The sequence below is a fragment of the Mus caroli genome, chromosome 10 (assembly GCF_900094665.2).
Source record: "Mus caroli chromosome 10, CAROLI_EIJ_v1.1, whole genome shotgun sequence".
Lineage (NCBI taxonomy): Eukaryota > Metazoa > Chordata > Mammalia > Rodentia > Muridae > Mus > Mus caroli.
This window is the reverse complement of record NC_034579.1, coordinates 70,214,794-70,231,066: the sequence shown is the minus strand read 5'-3', so window position 1 is coordinate 70,231,066 and position 16,273 is coordinate 70,214,794. Positions and strand designations below refer to the sequence as shown.

Genomic DNA, 16,273 nt, shown 5'->3' with positions numbered 1-16,273 from the left:
TATTGGAATGGATGGACATAGTAACAGAAAGATTCTAGTATATCTGAATGGATGGACATAGTAACAGAAAGATGCTCATGTATTGGAATGGATGGGTAGATTTTATAGCTAGAAAGTTATCTTCATTATTGGACTGATGATCTTTTAATGTTCTAGTTTTTTTTTTAATAAAAATGACAACTTCTTGAGACTAGATAATTGCAGTAACCAGATTCAGTGCAGGTGCCATCCTTCATCAAAGAATCTTATCTTTGCAGTACATGGAGTCATTACAGGAAACCACAACCTGATACAGGGTAGAGATCAAGCCAAGCTTCTTCATCTGTGGCTCAGGGAATATCTTGGAAGAGGAGCTACAGAGACTGTAAGAGCCAGAATACCAGGAAGTCTGCTGTGAAACCTTCTTTCACAGAAATGGCTGCACCTTAGTTAGAATTTCTATTGCTGCAATGAAACCCCATGACCAAATATTAAGTTGGGGGAGTGGGTGGGTAGCATTTATTTGGCTTACTCTTGCAGGTAACAGTCCATCACTGAAGGAAGTCAGGACAGGAGCTTGAAACAAGGCAGGAACCTGGAGGTAGGAGCTGATGCAGAGGCCATGGAGGAATGCTGCTTCCTGGCTTGCTCCCTCCTCATGGCTTGCTTAGCCTGATTTCTTACAGAACCCAGGACCACCAGCTCAGGGGTGGCACCGTTTACAGTGAACTGGGCCCTCCCCCATTAATCACTAACTAAGAAAATATGTTATAGGCTGCGGGAAGCAGGTGCGGCTGCATGGGCTAAGACGGTGCCCTGGCCCATTGCCAGGCCCCGTGAACCCCACATGTTTACTGCCCTGCCCGAACATGCGCAGTGAAACTGCATGCGTGGACTGCCTGCCGGGTTAGACTATTCCTCGTGATCCGGACCTGTCAGCCTATCTGTGACCGACCTGAGCTCATGCCTGGAGCGTGTGTGATTCTGATTGGATGAGGTGGTATGGAGCAAGATGAGGTCAGTCACAGCGAATATAGAAGAATTGCCCTTGCCCTAAGTGAAGAGAGCTGTAAGTGAAAAAGCTGCAAGTAAAGAAGCTGCTGTGTGAACCCGACTTGGTGTCCGTGTCGTTCTCGTCTCTGCGGGTCGGAGACTGCGGCAACAGGCTTGCCTACAGCCCCATTTTATGGAGGCATTTTCTCAAATGAGGCTCCCTCCTCCCTGATGATTCTAGTTTGTGTTAGGTTAACATAAAACTAGCCAGCGCAGGCTGTATAAACAAGACAAGAGCAATGATAATGTCAATAGACTTGTTAACATGGAAGGGGGAAAATATCTCACTACGTCACACCCCTAGACAAAAATCTACAGACAGCCAATGATTGCCAAGAATGAGAGAATTAACCTCTTCTAGGGATGGCTCCCTAACTGGTTATGCAATGTAAAGTTGTCAACCCTGAAACCATATGCACACAACAGAAACAGACTCAGCAGGCTGTCTTGATAAACTTGTGAATACACCTAGATATCTATGTAATAATATTAATTAATGAAGAAGAGGCTGTAATTCATGGGAGAGGTTGGAGGGAGAGGGATTAGGAGGAGCTACAGGGAGAGATTACAAGGGGGAGGTGATGTAATTATATTTTAATTGAAAGTGTATAGAAGAATCTCCCCAAGCCATGAAAGCTAATATGGAAGTGAGATGTTACCTTCTTCAGTTCTATCATCAGCTCCGTTCTCCTCCTTGTCTTCTGCATCTAAATCGATTCTTTCCTCCTTACTATTCCGAAGAGCCCAGCACAGGCGATACAGCTGAGCAGAGGCCACAGAGAGCATTAGCAAAAGGCACAAAGGTTTGCAAACGCTGAATAATACTCTCATTTTCATATAGTTTTTTTAAAAAGCAGGCTGCACAGAAGAGTATTATAGATTGCAATGGGAGGTCCACCTGCCATACCACACTCTCCAAAACATGTGAATCATTAAAAAAATTTTTTTCTGTTTTTAATTCTTTGGGAAACATTTAAAAACTCAAGATTTCTAAAAACTCTTACTTTCAGAAAAGTGTTATCAACCTAGGAAATGACCCCTGGCTTTACTCATTGTTCCTACTGCGTAACTCTCAGTAGTGATGTCATTGTTATCTCATTGTTCTTACTGTGTAACTGCCAGTAGTGATGTCATTGTTATCTTATTGTTCCTACTGTGTAACTGTCAGTAGTGATGTCATTGTTATCTCATTGTTCCTACTGTGTAACTGTCAGTAGTGATGTCATTGTTATTGTCAGTCTGGTTAGAGATTGCCTTTTGTATCTGTCTGTCTGTCTGTCATATCTATCATCTATCAATCATATCTATCGTCTATCGATCTATTATACCTATCATCTATCTATCATCCATCTATATATATCATATTTATCATCTACCTTTCTATTTATCTATCATCTGTATCTATATATATCATATATATCTGTATCTGTATCTATATATATCATATCTATCGCTATCTCTCTATCATTTATCTATCATATTTATCTATCTCTATTGTCTATCTATCTATCTATCTATCTATCTATCTATCTATCTATCTATCTATCTAACTATCTATCTATCTACCTATCTGTCTATAGATTTTACATTGGACCTCATATAGCAGCCAGGTTGACCTTGTACTTGCTATGTAGCTTAGGATGCCCTTGAACTTCTGATCTTCTTGCCTCCACCTCCCAGGTGCTAAAGCACCATTATTCCTAGCTTTACTGGACACATAGTAATTATACATATTTATGTGCCATAGAGTACTGATTTGACACATATACACAACACGTAATCAGCAAATCAAGGGAATTAGCATTTCCATGTCCTTAAGCATTTCCTTTTGTGAGTGTGTCGGAAAGCACATGACAAATTGTTGTGCAGAATTGGCACCTCACTGTTCTGCGGAATTCAGGAAGCCATTTCTCTGACACAGTCTATGTTGGAAACTGTTATCCGACCTTCCTCCCTCCTTGTTCCCCTTCCTAAGTGTGACTGGATGCAATGGATAAATAAGACACGCCCCAAGGCTATTAGGAGGAAATTGGTCCAAATGTCCATAGGTTCACAACCCATTGTCTTTTCCAAGCCATGCTTCACTTTAGTTTTCCAGTAATTTCATGCAGCTCTACTGAAATGTGCTACTGGCTCTTATTTGTGGGCATGTGCTTTTATGTCGGTGCTAGGACATCTTGTCAGAGCTCCAGAGGCTTCAGCAGTGTTTCATGCATTAAATCTCTCTCTCTCTCTCTCTCTCTCTCTCTCTCTCTCTCTCTCTTCAGGTTCTCACTATGTATATCTCTGGCTTGTATGGAAAACACTATGCAGACCAGGTTGACCAGGTTGGCTTTGAACTCACAGAGCCCCATCTGCCTCCTGAGGGCTGGGATTAAGGCAACATCACACCCTCTACTTTTTCAGTAAAGCTATCTCCCTGAGACTTCTTGAATCTTTCTCTAATTTGGGCTACCACTCCCTTGTCTCAAAGCTTCTGTCCCAGGATATATCAGTATGGCTTTACTGGGTGTGGCCCACAACACTTTACACGACTACCTATGAAATAGCTGTTGATATTTACTAACCTGCTTTCAGAGTTCAACTCTTGTGACGTATAAATAAAATAAAACACAAATTAAATAGTGGCACTGGAACTCTAGACAAAAGTTTTATAAAAAAAAAATCAATAATAAATTATGGTTATTTATGTCAGCAGAAAGGAATTCAATCTTATGTTTATTGGTTTGGAAACTATGACATTTCCTGGTGCTCTGTCAGTCAATATCCAATACTTGGTGTAAACATTGAGTTACGAACTCTGGTGACATGTCATTGGTAAAGTAATTTCACAACCCTAGGCATGGAGTTTCAGCTTTGCATGTCATCTGCCAGCCCCTCCCTAAAAATGGAAACCAGTATTGCTTTAAGATTGAGTGATGGATAGGAAATACGTGAAAGGTTATAGAATGCATAAATATGTTACTAATAAACAATGTTAGTATGTGAATGTATTATATGTACGTATTATATACAACATCTAATAAATGATATGTAAATATAGCATATAGTGTGCAATGTATAAAATATAAATATAATACATTCACATACTAGTATTGTTTATTACATATAGGTGGCAAAATGATAAACATTTGCTTGGCCCTCAGATTATCTGCTACTGTCCCAGAAATAATGGTGCTGAAAATTTCAGTTGTGTATCTGTGGTTTTGTCTGCATGTGGAGATGTGTGTGCACGTACACACACACACACACACACGCACACACACACACACACACACACGCACACACACACACACACACACACACACACCTATTTGAGTTATGTACCACAAGTGATATTACAAAGTTCCATACTTTTTCTGAATGCTCTTTTCCCACTGAATTCTCCAACTAAATAATAAGCTGCCTTTGGGGGCCTGCATAATATTTATCAACACTCTTATTATGGACTTATTTTTATGAGTGATGGCAGCATCGGTTTCACTCCAAGATTCCCAGTTTTCTGGTCAATAACACTTGCACAGAACGTGCTGACACATATTTTTTTCCCTATTTGTAGAAGTATCTCCACCTCGGTTCCTGAAACTGAGATGAGTGACTCATAAATTGTGAGAATGAGCACCTATTATACAGCTCACGACTGCATTCTTACCAGGCATAAATTCCCACACACTTACCAATAATTTTAGACGCTGAAATTTTACTAACTCTTTACCATTGTATATTAGTAATATTAAGCACTTTTGTCAGCTCGATAAGACAGAGATGTACCTCATCGTTCTTTTTTTCTTTTCTTGTTCACTATTACCCTGTGTTTTAAAAAAAACATATCTATATCGGCCTTCCTAAGGATCTGAATTTCTACTCAACCCCAGAGAGGCCCAGCCCAGTTGACAGGTCTGTTGTTAGATCTTTCTTTGTCTATTGGACAAGAGTGAGTGGTTACTCCCTTCCCAGTATGCATAACAATGGCGCAGATACGCTGTCCAACTGTATCACGAAGCTTTCAGAATAGTATGCTCATTGTTTTCTAACTATATCCTTGTGATGTGTGTATGTACATGTGTGTGTTTGCTATATCTGTGCAATGTATGGTTGTTTATTTCTTTTTTTTACCATGTCTGTGCGATGTGGGTTTGTGTGTGCATTCATAGGCACACATGGCAGTTAAGAGGAACTGACATCTTTCCGCCTTTGTGTAGGTCCCAGGGATTGAACTCAAGTTGCCAGGCTTGCTCAGCAAGCCCCTTTGCCCATGCAGGCATCTCTCAGGCCTTAAAGTTTTATGCTCCTTTCTTAGCTTCTTATTAATATACTGTTGCTTCACACACACACAATCGAATTGTTTAGTTGGATAACTGATCATCTCTTAGGTTCCTCCTAAGTCTAATAGGTCAACAATTCCGTTAGCCTAATGTGCGACCTTTGAAAGCAAATGATTCCTGGTTGGTGCGTCACTTACATGAACATCGGGAATGGGTTTTGTTAAGTAGGAAACTCCCAGGATAACCAGTATAGACACGAAAAAAAGGATGATGGCAAAGTACAGATAGTGCACTCCACAGATGATCTTGGGACAGCTGCTGGGAGCCAGACAACTCCCTGTCCCGAAAGAAAACTCTGCGATCATACGGATAAGGCCCATCACCAATCCAACCATCAGACCCCAGAAGGCTCCCTGGGAAAAACAAAACAAGAACACACGAGTGCTTAGGAAATATGAGATGTTCACTCAAGTAAGCCGTAATTAACTACTACTGTTTTCTTAGGTGAGGATCAACAAACAGGGAAAGCGGTTAAACCTAAGCTATCAGTGGGAGGCGCCACCCGTGGCCCCGAAAGATCGCTACACTGTTGTATGTACAACCACAGAGCTGTACGGTTAACACTGGCCCAAGCTGAAAATTTCCCTGACTTTTATATGGAGAATCAGAACTTGTGCTTTGTTTTGTAGAACAAATTGAACTTTGGTTCATGTCATGCTACTTGAAGAGCCGGGAATCACTAAACACTAAGGACTGCTAACGTACCTGAGAATCACATAATACAATAAAGAGCTAGAAACACAGCTAAGGGATCCGACCTACAAAGTAAAAAAGACTAACCGTACTCATTCACACCACAATAGCAATGAACATACTTTAATTTTGGACTATTTCAAGAAGTATTTACTATACTACCTCATCTAATCTCCATAAGAACGATTATAAATGGGTTCTATTACCATCCTCACTGGACAGAGTGGATTTACTTCAGATCACAATACTAGAGTCCCGACGGGATATGACGGTCTGTCACCTGAACTGGTGTTCTCCAGCACTGTGCTGTACACATGACATTTTATAATACATGTGAAGTCTGTACTCTTAATGGGGACCACAAGGTCAAGTATCATCCCATTTTAGTAAGGATCAGACATGATGGTGATAGAAATGGAGACAGGCCTGGAGCCTACCCACAGAACAGCAAGAAAGTGTCTTGTGATGCCAGTGACTGGCAGGGAAAACCCCTCCTGTTTTTTACGTACTTGTTCATTGGCTCTTTTACAGAAGACGGCGACCAGGAAGACAGCTGCAATGGGGGGCCCAAGGTAGCTTGAAATTGCTTCTGTATAATGGACCAGTTGTCCACCTTGAGATACTTCCACTATGGGAACCCACAAGATGCTGGTAACAATTAGCACAGAGACAAACAGCCTGAAAAAAAAAATAATTCAGACAGTAGACACCAGCAGCACAGGCATATCTGTGGAGTTTATCCTCACACTGTTCATTCCTTTTCAAAACAAAGCTACGTTTCTTGACCTGATATGAGCCCATGCTATGGTTCATGCTAATTACCTATTAATTTAATGCCAACAATACTTATCTACACCCGTCATAAAGGCTTCATCTAAGATGAATGGTTCCTCATAAAGACAGTCAAATGTCGGCTGTTGCTTAATAATTCCTTAATACGATGCATATATTGCAGAAATGCCGTGTTAGTTTTCTTAATCAGTAGTTATTTGTATAATAAAATAGAATCCAATTTTTATCTTTTTCTTGGCTAGCGAAAATGAAATGTGTTTTCGTGAGGATTAAAACAGCCTCTCCCTTTCCTTTCCTTTTTTCTTTGATGAACTGACAAGAAATACTAATTTATGTGTTTTGTTTTGTTTTGGCAGAAAGGGTGGGTGAAAAATAGAAGATTCTGGGATCCATAAAGATGAACAATATGGTTTTCTAAACCCAGGGGCTTCTATGCTTTGTGTGTGAATAAAAGATAGAATATACTAACAAGATTATACATGAAATCTCACCATCTCCGTGTTCATCTGAAATATGGACATGGTGGTTGGGTGAACAGAGGAACAAGTCTTTGGGCAGAAGACAGAGACCCTAACATCCACGTAAACTTTACAAAACCTTTGCCACCTTGCAACACAACCTAAGTGTGACAATCGTGAAACCCAGAGTGCAGCAAAAGCTGGATAAATCACTTCGTTATTATTGTCGCTGTCCCCACTGGAAAGAAAGGTGCTTCCCAGCCCACTTCAATTATTTTTGTCATGTGCACAAGTGGCCAGGCATGGCCTGGCTCCTGGATACCTTTCTAAGCTGTGCTGGGTTTATTTTCCTACTCACTCCCTGGGGACAGCCTTATCCCTTATTAGCAAAGATACCACACACCTGACCTACAGGATGGTCTCACTGTTGTTGTTGTTGTTGTTGTTCTTCTTCTTCTTCTTCTTCCTCCTCCTCCTCCTCCTCCTCCTCTTCTTCTTCTTCTTCTTCTTTTCTTTTCTTTTTTTTTTTTCCGAGACAGGGTTTTCAGTGTAGCCCTGGCTGTCCTGGAACTCACTCTGTAGACCAGGCTGGCCTCGAACTCAGAAATTCACCTGTCTCTGCCTTCCAAGTGCTGGGATTAAAGGCGTGCGCCACCACTGCCCGGTGGTCTCTCTGTTCTTGCCCCACGGAGCCTTCCCTGCCCCCACTTCTGAATTTCACTCTAGTGCCACGCCCACGGGAAGACTTCCTAACATTTTTCTCGAGGTCATGTCCATCTTTTCGTTCTGGCTGACTTCTATCCCTTTTGGCGTCCTTTTTTTTTTTTTTTTTTTTTTTTGTTTTTTTTTTTTTTTTTTTTTTTTTTTTTCTCTTTACCGAATGAGGATCTCTTTCCAACATTATGTTCTGATTACGATCTCACCCGCTGTTGCTGAGTTTATCTCCCTTTTCAACAGAGGCATAGCTTGCTTACACGAAGCAAATATTTTTGTAGTGTGTGGCTTTCCATGTTTGCATCTTGGGAGATAGACATTCGGTAAGACAGAAGAAACAGATATTACTTGGCTGTTGAGACTTAAAAGAGATTTGTGTCCAAGCTTATGTCTTGACTGGTGGATCGGTGTATCTTGACTACCAACCCAGGAAGACAAAACAAAGAAAGAAAAGCAAACAACGATGCTTTTCCATTCTCTTCTCCTACAGCCTTTACCTAGACAAGATCCGGACCAAGTGAGGCCCAACAGGTTTCCATCTCTAAGTGTTTGATTTAGAAAAGCAAAGAAAAATGTGGAGTGTTGAGTTCCTCTTGATGTCAGCTTCTAAAGAAAGCAGGCAGTGCCCTTCAAAGCCAATCTGCACAAACGCTACACTCATCGGTAGTCTCTGAGAGCACTCCTATCCCAAAACACAGGGAGAAAGCCACAGGGGAAGGACCAACCACACATAGTGGAGAAGAAAAGAAGCCGAGTTTCTCTTCTAACTAGCTGAAAGCAGTGGAATGACCTTGAGGCGATACTTCACAGGTAAATGATAGCTTGTTCCCATTATTGAAAAATGCACTCTAAGTATATAACTCAAATTTTATGATAAAAGGAAAGTGATTGGTCTATTGTCCTACCACCGTATCCAAATTTAGAATTAGTATCACCAATCTATTTTCTTCCTAAGTCATAATAAGGTTTTTTTTTCTTTAAGACTCTCCCCCACATTCCACAGAACCATAAATCTGAAAAGGCCAAGAATGAAAAGTTATTGCATAGTAATATAATCAACAGCAACAGAAGATCACGTGTGCTGAGAGAGTTGAACCATCGCAATATGGCCAGGAACAGTGGAGTTGATATGTGGTAAGTCATCAAGATAGTGGGAAGCCATACAGCAAGGAGCAAACTGTACATGAAAACATAGCTGAAGCTCACACACACCAAAAAATAATGTGAGCCAAAGAAGCTGTATATCAAGAGAGGTATGTTGATATTCTATACTTATGGTCATCTGAAGCAGGATAACTCAGTAGCACTGGAGGTCACAGTGGTTAACTTTGCAGAGATAAGAACAGTGATAGAAATGGGGTGATCATAGTTTCCACTTTTAATGTGTGCACGAACTACATGCATGCTCCTTTTGAGATGCATCCCTGGACTGTATAATTATGTTCTCCATGTCTTCTATACATATCTCATACTTTAATTTTAACTCATGTTACAAAAAATGCTATGACAATGGTGGGTCTACTTGAAAATAATGAAGAAGAAGGGCTGGAGAGATGGCTCAGCGGTTAAGAGCACTGACTGCTCTTCCAGAGGCCCTGAGTTCAATTCCCAGAAACCACATGGTGGCTCACAACCATCTGTAATGGAATCTGTTGCCCTCTTCTGGTGTGCCTAAAGACAGCTACAGTGTACTCATACATTAAATGAATAAATCCTAAAAAAAAAAAAAAAAAAATAAGGAAGAGGCAAAGGGGGTTCTTTCTTTCTGATTATTTTCCCCCTAGTTTGTCTTCAGGGCTCCTTGACCACTTAGGGAGTCTTCGGTTGACATAATCCTCTAAGTAACTTCTTGAGCCAGTCCCTTACCGGAGTCTGCCCCTTCCTAATAGCTGATCCTTAACGGGTGAGAAGTTGATCATCTCATTTGTGGTAGTAATGTAATTTATCATCTTTTGCATGTGATATACTCGGAGACATCAAGAGATGAAGTCCCAAGAGTAGGTGATAATCTACCTATTGATGTGATTGGAAGGGGTTGTGGGAGGAGGAGGTCAGAACAACAACAACAAAACCCAAAACACGTGGACCACCTGAAACACTTAAAATATGAAAAAACAAAACAAAACAAAACAAAAAAACAACTATTACATTTAAATGGCCTCAGTTTTTGGATGTGTAAAGAGATGAGTTAAACCGTTCCCAGTGTCACCTTTTCTGTGACGATTTTCACTGAAGGAAAAAATATGTAAACTCTAGTCTGCCTCTCCATCTTCCCCTCCTCAGAGGAGTTCTAGGCAGAGAGCAGGTTCTCTCACCGTCCAGCTATCAGGAGCTCTCTCTCGGATGCCTTCTTCCTTATCTTGGTGTACAGGTCGATAGTGAAGAGGGTGCTGGCGCTGTTGAAGACGGAGGTCAGGGAGCTCATGAGAGAAGCCAGCATGACCGACAGCATCAGGCCTCGCAGTCCTGGGGTCAGAGGGAGCAAGCTCTGGTTAGAGTGGATGTCCTATCCTATGAGTGCCAGGCTAAAAATAGGGAGTTGCTCCAAAACGCTGGATTTCTCAGGAACAGTCACTGAGCAGATGTCAATACACATATAACAGAAATGAAGGTGGGGAGCTTCCTGCTTAGTCCTGGTGATCGCAAAAGCACACAGTGGGGAAGGTAGTCACAAATATAAATGCAGATCATAGCTTCTGGAATCTAGATGTAGAATAGAATAAACTGTGCCATGCTCTCTTTCCTTGTGGTGGTCTCGTGACCACACAAAGATTTAGTGGAAGAATCCAGTTAGTGGTTCTACTGTTCTGGGAGAGGAAAAGCCAAGAGTTTTTTGAATCCTTACAGGATCCTGATGCTTTAGTTCCCTTTAGCCCTATATCTGCTGGAAGAGAGGATGCGGGAATGTGGTGTCAGATCTGTGGTCTACGTTCCCTTCATTCAGAGAATGTTCTTGTGTGTCGGGATGAAGAAAGGGCCGTGGGAGCATTAATGGAAGTTTTCATCTGGTCACACCCGAGCTCTCTACAATTCTCTCAGCTGCAATTCACCATAGTTGCTCCGCAGCATCTCAGTAATGTACTCACTTCATACGTGCAACGTGTCTTATATCTCAGGAAATGTAATGTGAATTCTGAATGGTAGGGGGATTTATATTTGTGACTCCATCAGTGTTCCTGGGCACCCAAGCTAGTGCCTGGGACATAATACACTCAGTGTGCGTTTGCATCTTGAATAGCTTGAGATCAAACATCTGAGTGTCCCTGGCCCACAATTAACCTCTACTCCTCTGGATATAGATAGGTTTGTGGTTAAACAGTGCTTTTTATTAGAAAGAGACAATGTAAATATTCCTAATTTTCTTCAAAGAGTCTTGAGCCTAAAGAGTCAAGATGCTGGGCTGGAGAGATGGCTCAGCGGGTAAGTCCTCAGACAATGGTTACAGGTGTAATAAGTCTGTCATATTCACATTTCAGGGAAAGGTGAATATGATATGGTTACCTTTGTATTTATTAACACTTTTTTTAAAATGCCTTTCAGTGGCTGGGGAGATGGCTCAGTGGTTAAAGTGCATGCTTTGTAAGCAGTGGGGCNTGATCTTGGATCCNTAGCAGGAACATCAAAGCTGGGCTCAATAGCACACTTCTGTACCCACATCATGTGAGTAGGTGGAGACAGATTGGTCCCAGGGCTTCACCAACTAGTCAGTCTAGCTAAAACTGGAGAGAAGCTGTCTGAGAAATAGGTGCTCATGATTACCATGGCAGCTGATGAGTATTAGGTATTGTGTCTTACCCCGACTGTGAAGAGGATGCCCTCTGGTGTGTCTAGGTGGGTGGTTAGGAATGTTAGGGGAGCTTATAAACGGTTCCGGCCGTTCCTTTCTGTCTTGCTGTGTTAACAGTGTCTGTCATGAGTGGGCTCAGCTTAGACAGACACACTTTCACTCTGCTNAGTTATCATGTCTTAAAGGTGTTTTTTCTTCTCATTGTATTAAATAACTGATAACATTCATTAGTGCTTTGAAAAATTTGGACCAGGCTGGTGAGATGGCTCAGTGGGTAAGAGCACCCGACTGCTTTCCCCAAGGTCCCAAGTTCAAATCCCAGCAACCACATGGTGGCTCACCGCCATCTGACACCCTCTCCCCGTAGCTGTCTGAAGACAGCTACAGTGTACTTATTTATAATAATAAATAAATCTTTGGACCGGAACAGGCAGGGACTGAGTGAGCAGAATTGTCCGGAGTGAACAGAGGTCCTGAGTTCAATTCCCAACAACCACATGAAGGCTCACAATCATCTGTATGGCTACATAAAATAAATAAGTCTAAAAAAACATAGAGAGTCAAGATGCTTCTGACAAAAAAACACCTGGTCCATCTCAGGAGCATCTAGGCTCTTGGCAATATGCGAAAGATGCCCAAGAAATGTCTATGAGCAGCTGAATGAGTGGAAGTAAAGTAACACTCGATGACAATTACATCACAACGCTTTCTATGCTCATCTACAGAGCAAGCATCGGAGGCTGTGTGAGCCCCGGCCTTTACTTACCCATGGGCATCAGCTTCAGCACCAGCATCGGGTAGGCATAGTTAGTGCAGCCGACGTCAACACCACAATGCTTCACACACTCAGAAGGCACAACGCAGGCCACCATATCTGGGGAGACATTCCAGAGGCTAGGTCAGTGAGCAAGATCCAAGCAGGCAGAGTTTGCCACCGTTGGAGAAAGAGGTAAGTAAGCTTGTGTGTGGGAGGAAAGACACTTGTCCGGAAATAGCGATAGATACCTTTTTGAATTTGATGTCAAAGACCTGGTACCTCTTTATGCAGCATACAACATTGTCTTATTTTCATAGATCCCGATGGACTGACTCATCCGGGAGGACCGTCCCTTACATATGACCCAGATGGAGCTTTAGCGATAGATGATCACCCTCTAGAATTCCATGGAAATGTACTGCCTGGGAGGCATCTGATGATCTTCAGTCTCTCTCCTCCAACCAGTCCCCTAGTCTCACCCCCAGCTCTGTAGAGTACCACCAGCATGGTTTCCCTCCCCCTTGCTGCCCTCATCTCTAGTGGCCCTTGCAGCCTTCCTCACTATCCCATCCCTTTGTCTCAGTCACCAGATCTGAAAGCCAGTGAATCAGATAGACAACCTCCGCTCTCCCTCTTCTGCTCCAATTCTAACCCTCCTCCCATCCCCATCTCTGTAGCAGATCAACTGTTCCAGACTTGCCTTCCTGCTCACTCTACCCTCATTCTCAGGGGACTAGATAGACACTGGTGGCACACTCTGCTTTCCTCCCTCCAGTAGACATCCTCAGCCTCCTCTTCTAGCACATTCCCATTCTCGGTCATTTCCCTGAAACCTAGAAAAATATTTTATCCAGAACCCTAGTGGCCACAACTGTCAGGATCTCCCTACTTTTTGGGATTAGAGGCTGAGGTGCATATTTTACATTCATCAAAGCAGACCTGGCTTCCAGTTCTCCCAGCATCCCTCAGTCCCTACTTGGCATACCCAGCTTCCAACCCTGAACTTTCCAGCCCAGGGGCTGGGCTGCTCTTCCCCCAGAGGCTCTCCCTATATTATTCAGACATTTTGGTCTCAGGGTCCCTCTCCTCTTCCTCTTCCTCTTCCTCCTCCTCTTCCTCTTCTCTCTCTTCATGTACATCCCTTCTCTCTCTTTCCCCTACCCCCACTTTCCCATGGTGGCTTCCCTGGCCTGGGTCCTTGGGGCCAGTGAACTCCCCTGAGTATAGCTTCCCATAAACCTGCCTTTAATATAATCTAATCTGGTTTAAATTGGCTCATTTCAGACATGGTGGAGGAATAACCAATCACCTACCAAGTAACCCACAGCCACCACATTTTCCTGAGAAGCTGGGAGGGCAACAGAAACCAAAGGAACAAAATACCTACCAAACAAAGACAAGAACAGATACTGATGAGAGACCTAAGCGGAGGCCTAGAAACATAAGCTTCTGGGAGTCACTGGTCCTGCTGCATCCCTCCTGCAAGTAGGAGATACTGTTTCTTAGCAACCCTCCCCACCTAAAATGAATGCCACAAAGGGTGCTAATCTCCCCTCTTCTGTAGCAGCAGTTAATTACCAGATATTCTCTAGATGGCCCGGCCAGAGGAGATGTTTGGGGCTTTGACATCTAAAACAAACCAATCATTTTAAAAGTCAACTTTCCCATAAGCCTCTTACCCAATCATATAATGTCAAGGCTGAGCAACCCTCACTTGTGGTTTTTTCCTAGACCTTGGCACACTCTCATATATGTGTGTGTGTGTATGATACAAAATATAATAATTATATAATAAATTATATATAATATAATATTAAATTATATATATGCAACTTAAATTACATATTGATCCTCAGACACCGATAATGGGTGACTTTAATACCCCACTCTCACCAATAGACAGTCATTCAAACAAAAAGCTAAACAGAGATGCTGCTGGAGCTAAACAATACCATAAACCAAATAGACCCAACAGATATTTATAGAACATTTCACTAAATGCAAAGGAGCATACCTTCTTCTCAGCAGCTCATGGAACCTTCTGCAGAACTGGTCATAAGTTCAGACACAAGGTGAGCCTCAACAAATACAAGATAACTGACATAACGCCCTGCATCCTACCTAGCATCAGAGATTAAAGCAGGATACCAGTAACAAGAGAAACAGCAGAAAGCTTCTAAACTCATGGAAACTGAGCAACCACTCACAGCTGAACGAAAAATGGGTGAAGACAGAAATTAAGAAATAAGTCCAAACCTTTTAAGAATAGAGCAAAATGAAAACAATATAACCACACCCATGGAGCACAGTGAAGATTCTTAAAAGCAAGTTCACTAAATGCCTACATTAAAAATCTGGAGAGATCTCAGTAACTAAACTACACACTCTAGAACAGAAAGAAGAAATAATACCCAAAAGGAGTCTGCAAGAAATAGCCAAACTCAGGGATAAAACTGATAAAAATAGAAATAAAAAATTACAAAGAGTTTTTATCCAACTCAATGAAACAGAGAGTTGGTTGTTTGGGAAAATCAGTAAGATTGACAACTCTCCTTAGTCAAATTAACTATGAGAGAGATGTAAAGAAGTTTAGAAATGGAAAGGGGGACATAACAATGAACAGTAAGGAAATCCAACAATCATAAAGACATACTTTAAAAAACTGTATTCCATAAAATTGAAAAATATAAAAGAAATGGATAATTTTTTTCCAATATACCTCAACTACCAAAGTTAGATTATGATCAGATAAGCAGTTTAAGTAGACGTATAACTCCTAGTGCAGTAGAAGCAGTAATTAAGTTTCTCAAGTTTAAAAAAAGGTCAGGGCCAGATGGTTTTAGCATAGAATTCTACCAGGAGCTTCAAAGAAGAAATAACACAAACACTCCTCAAACTATTCCACAAACTAGAAACAGAAGGACCACTGCCCAACTCTTTTTTACGAGGCTGCAGTTACCCTGATTCCCAAACCACATTAAGACCCAACAAAGAAAGGTAAGTACAGGCCTATTTCCCTTATGATCATAAATGTAAAAATTCTCAATGGAATATTTGCAAACCAAATACAAGAACACACAAAATTATCATCCACAGGCTTCACCCCTGAGTCACAGAGATGGTTCAACATATATAAATTTAAAAATTAAGCCATCAATATAAACATTCTGAAAGACAAAACCACATGACTACCTCATTAGATGCAGGAAAGACTTTTGACAAAATCTGATACCCCTGTATGATAATAACAATCACTAAAGAGAGCAGGGACACAAATGACAAACCTCAACATCATAATGTCAGTCTACAGCAAGCCTGTAGCCTGTATCAACTTACGTGGCGATAAAGCATTTCCACTAAAGTCAGGAACAAGACAAGATTATGTATTCTCTCCATACCTAGTCAATATAATGCTTGAAGTTTTAGCTAGAGAAATAAAACAAACGAAGGAGCACAAGGGGCTGTAGATCAGAAGGGATGAAATCAACGTATCTTTAGTTGCAGATGATATGCTAAGTATATACATAAGTAACCCTAAAAATTCCATCAGGAAACTCCATTAACAGCTAAACACTTTCAGCAAAATAGCTGCGTACAAAATGAACTCACAAAAATCAGCAGCCTCCCTATTTACAAGTGATAAATGGACTGAGAAAAAAGTCAAGGGAAAAAAACTTCCATAATAGACTTAATATCCATAATATCTTGGGATAAC

At 41.5% G+C, this 16,273-nt stretch overlaps 1 protein-coding gene across 2 annotated transcripts in view; it reads right to left on the bottom strand.

The window, feature by feature from the left end:
* LOC110303537 (solute carrier family 5 member 4A) overlaps positions 1–16,273 on the bottom strand; it is a 44,366-nt gene that overhangs the window by 1,917 nt on the left and 26,176 nt on the right. Inside the window, exons 10-14 of one of the 2 annotated variants that reach the window (XM_021174649.2) lie at positions 12,568–12,675; positions 10,330–10,480; positions 6,560–6,728; positions 5,495–5,710; positions 1,692–1,794 (exon numbers count right to left, since the gene is read on the bottom strand). In XM_021174649.2, coding sequence (XP_021030308.1) covers positions 1,692–1,794; positions 5,495–5,710; positions 6,560–6,728; positions 10,330–10,480; positions 12,568–12,675 — 747 coding nt within the window. Of the gene's footprint in view, positions 1–1,675; positions 1,795–5,494; positions 5,711–6,559; positions 6,729–10,329; positions 10,481–12,567; positions 12,676–16,273 lie in introns of both variants that reach the window. The other variant, XM_021174650.2, reaches the window with a different exon arrangement.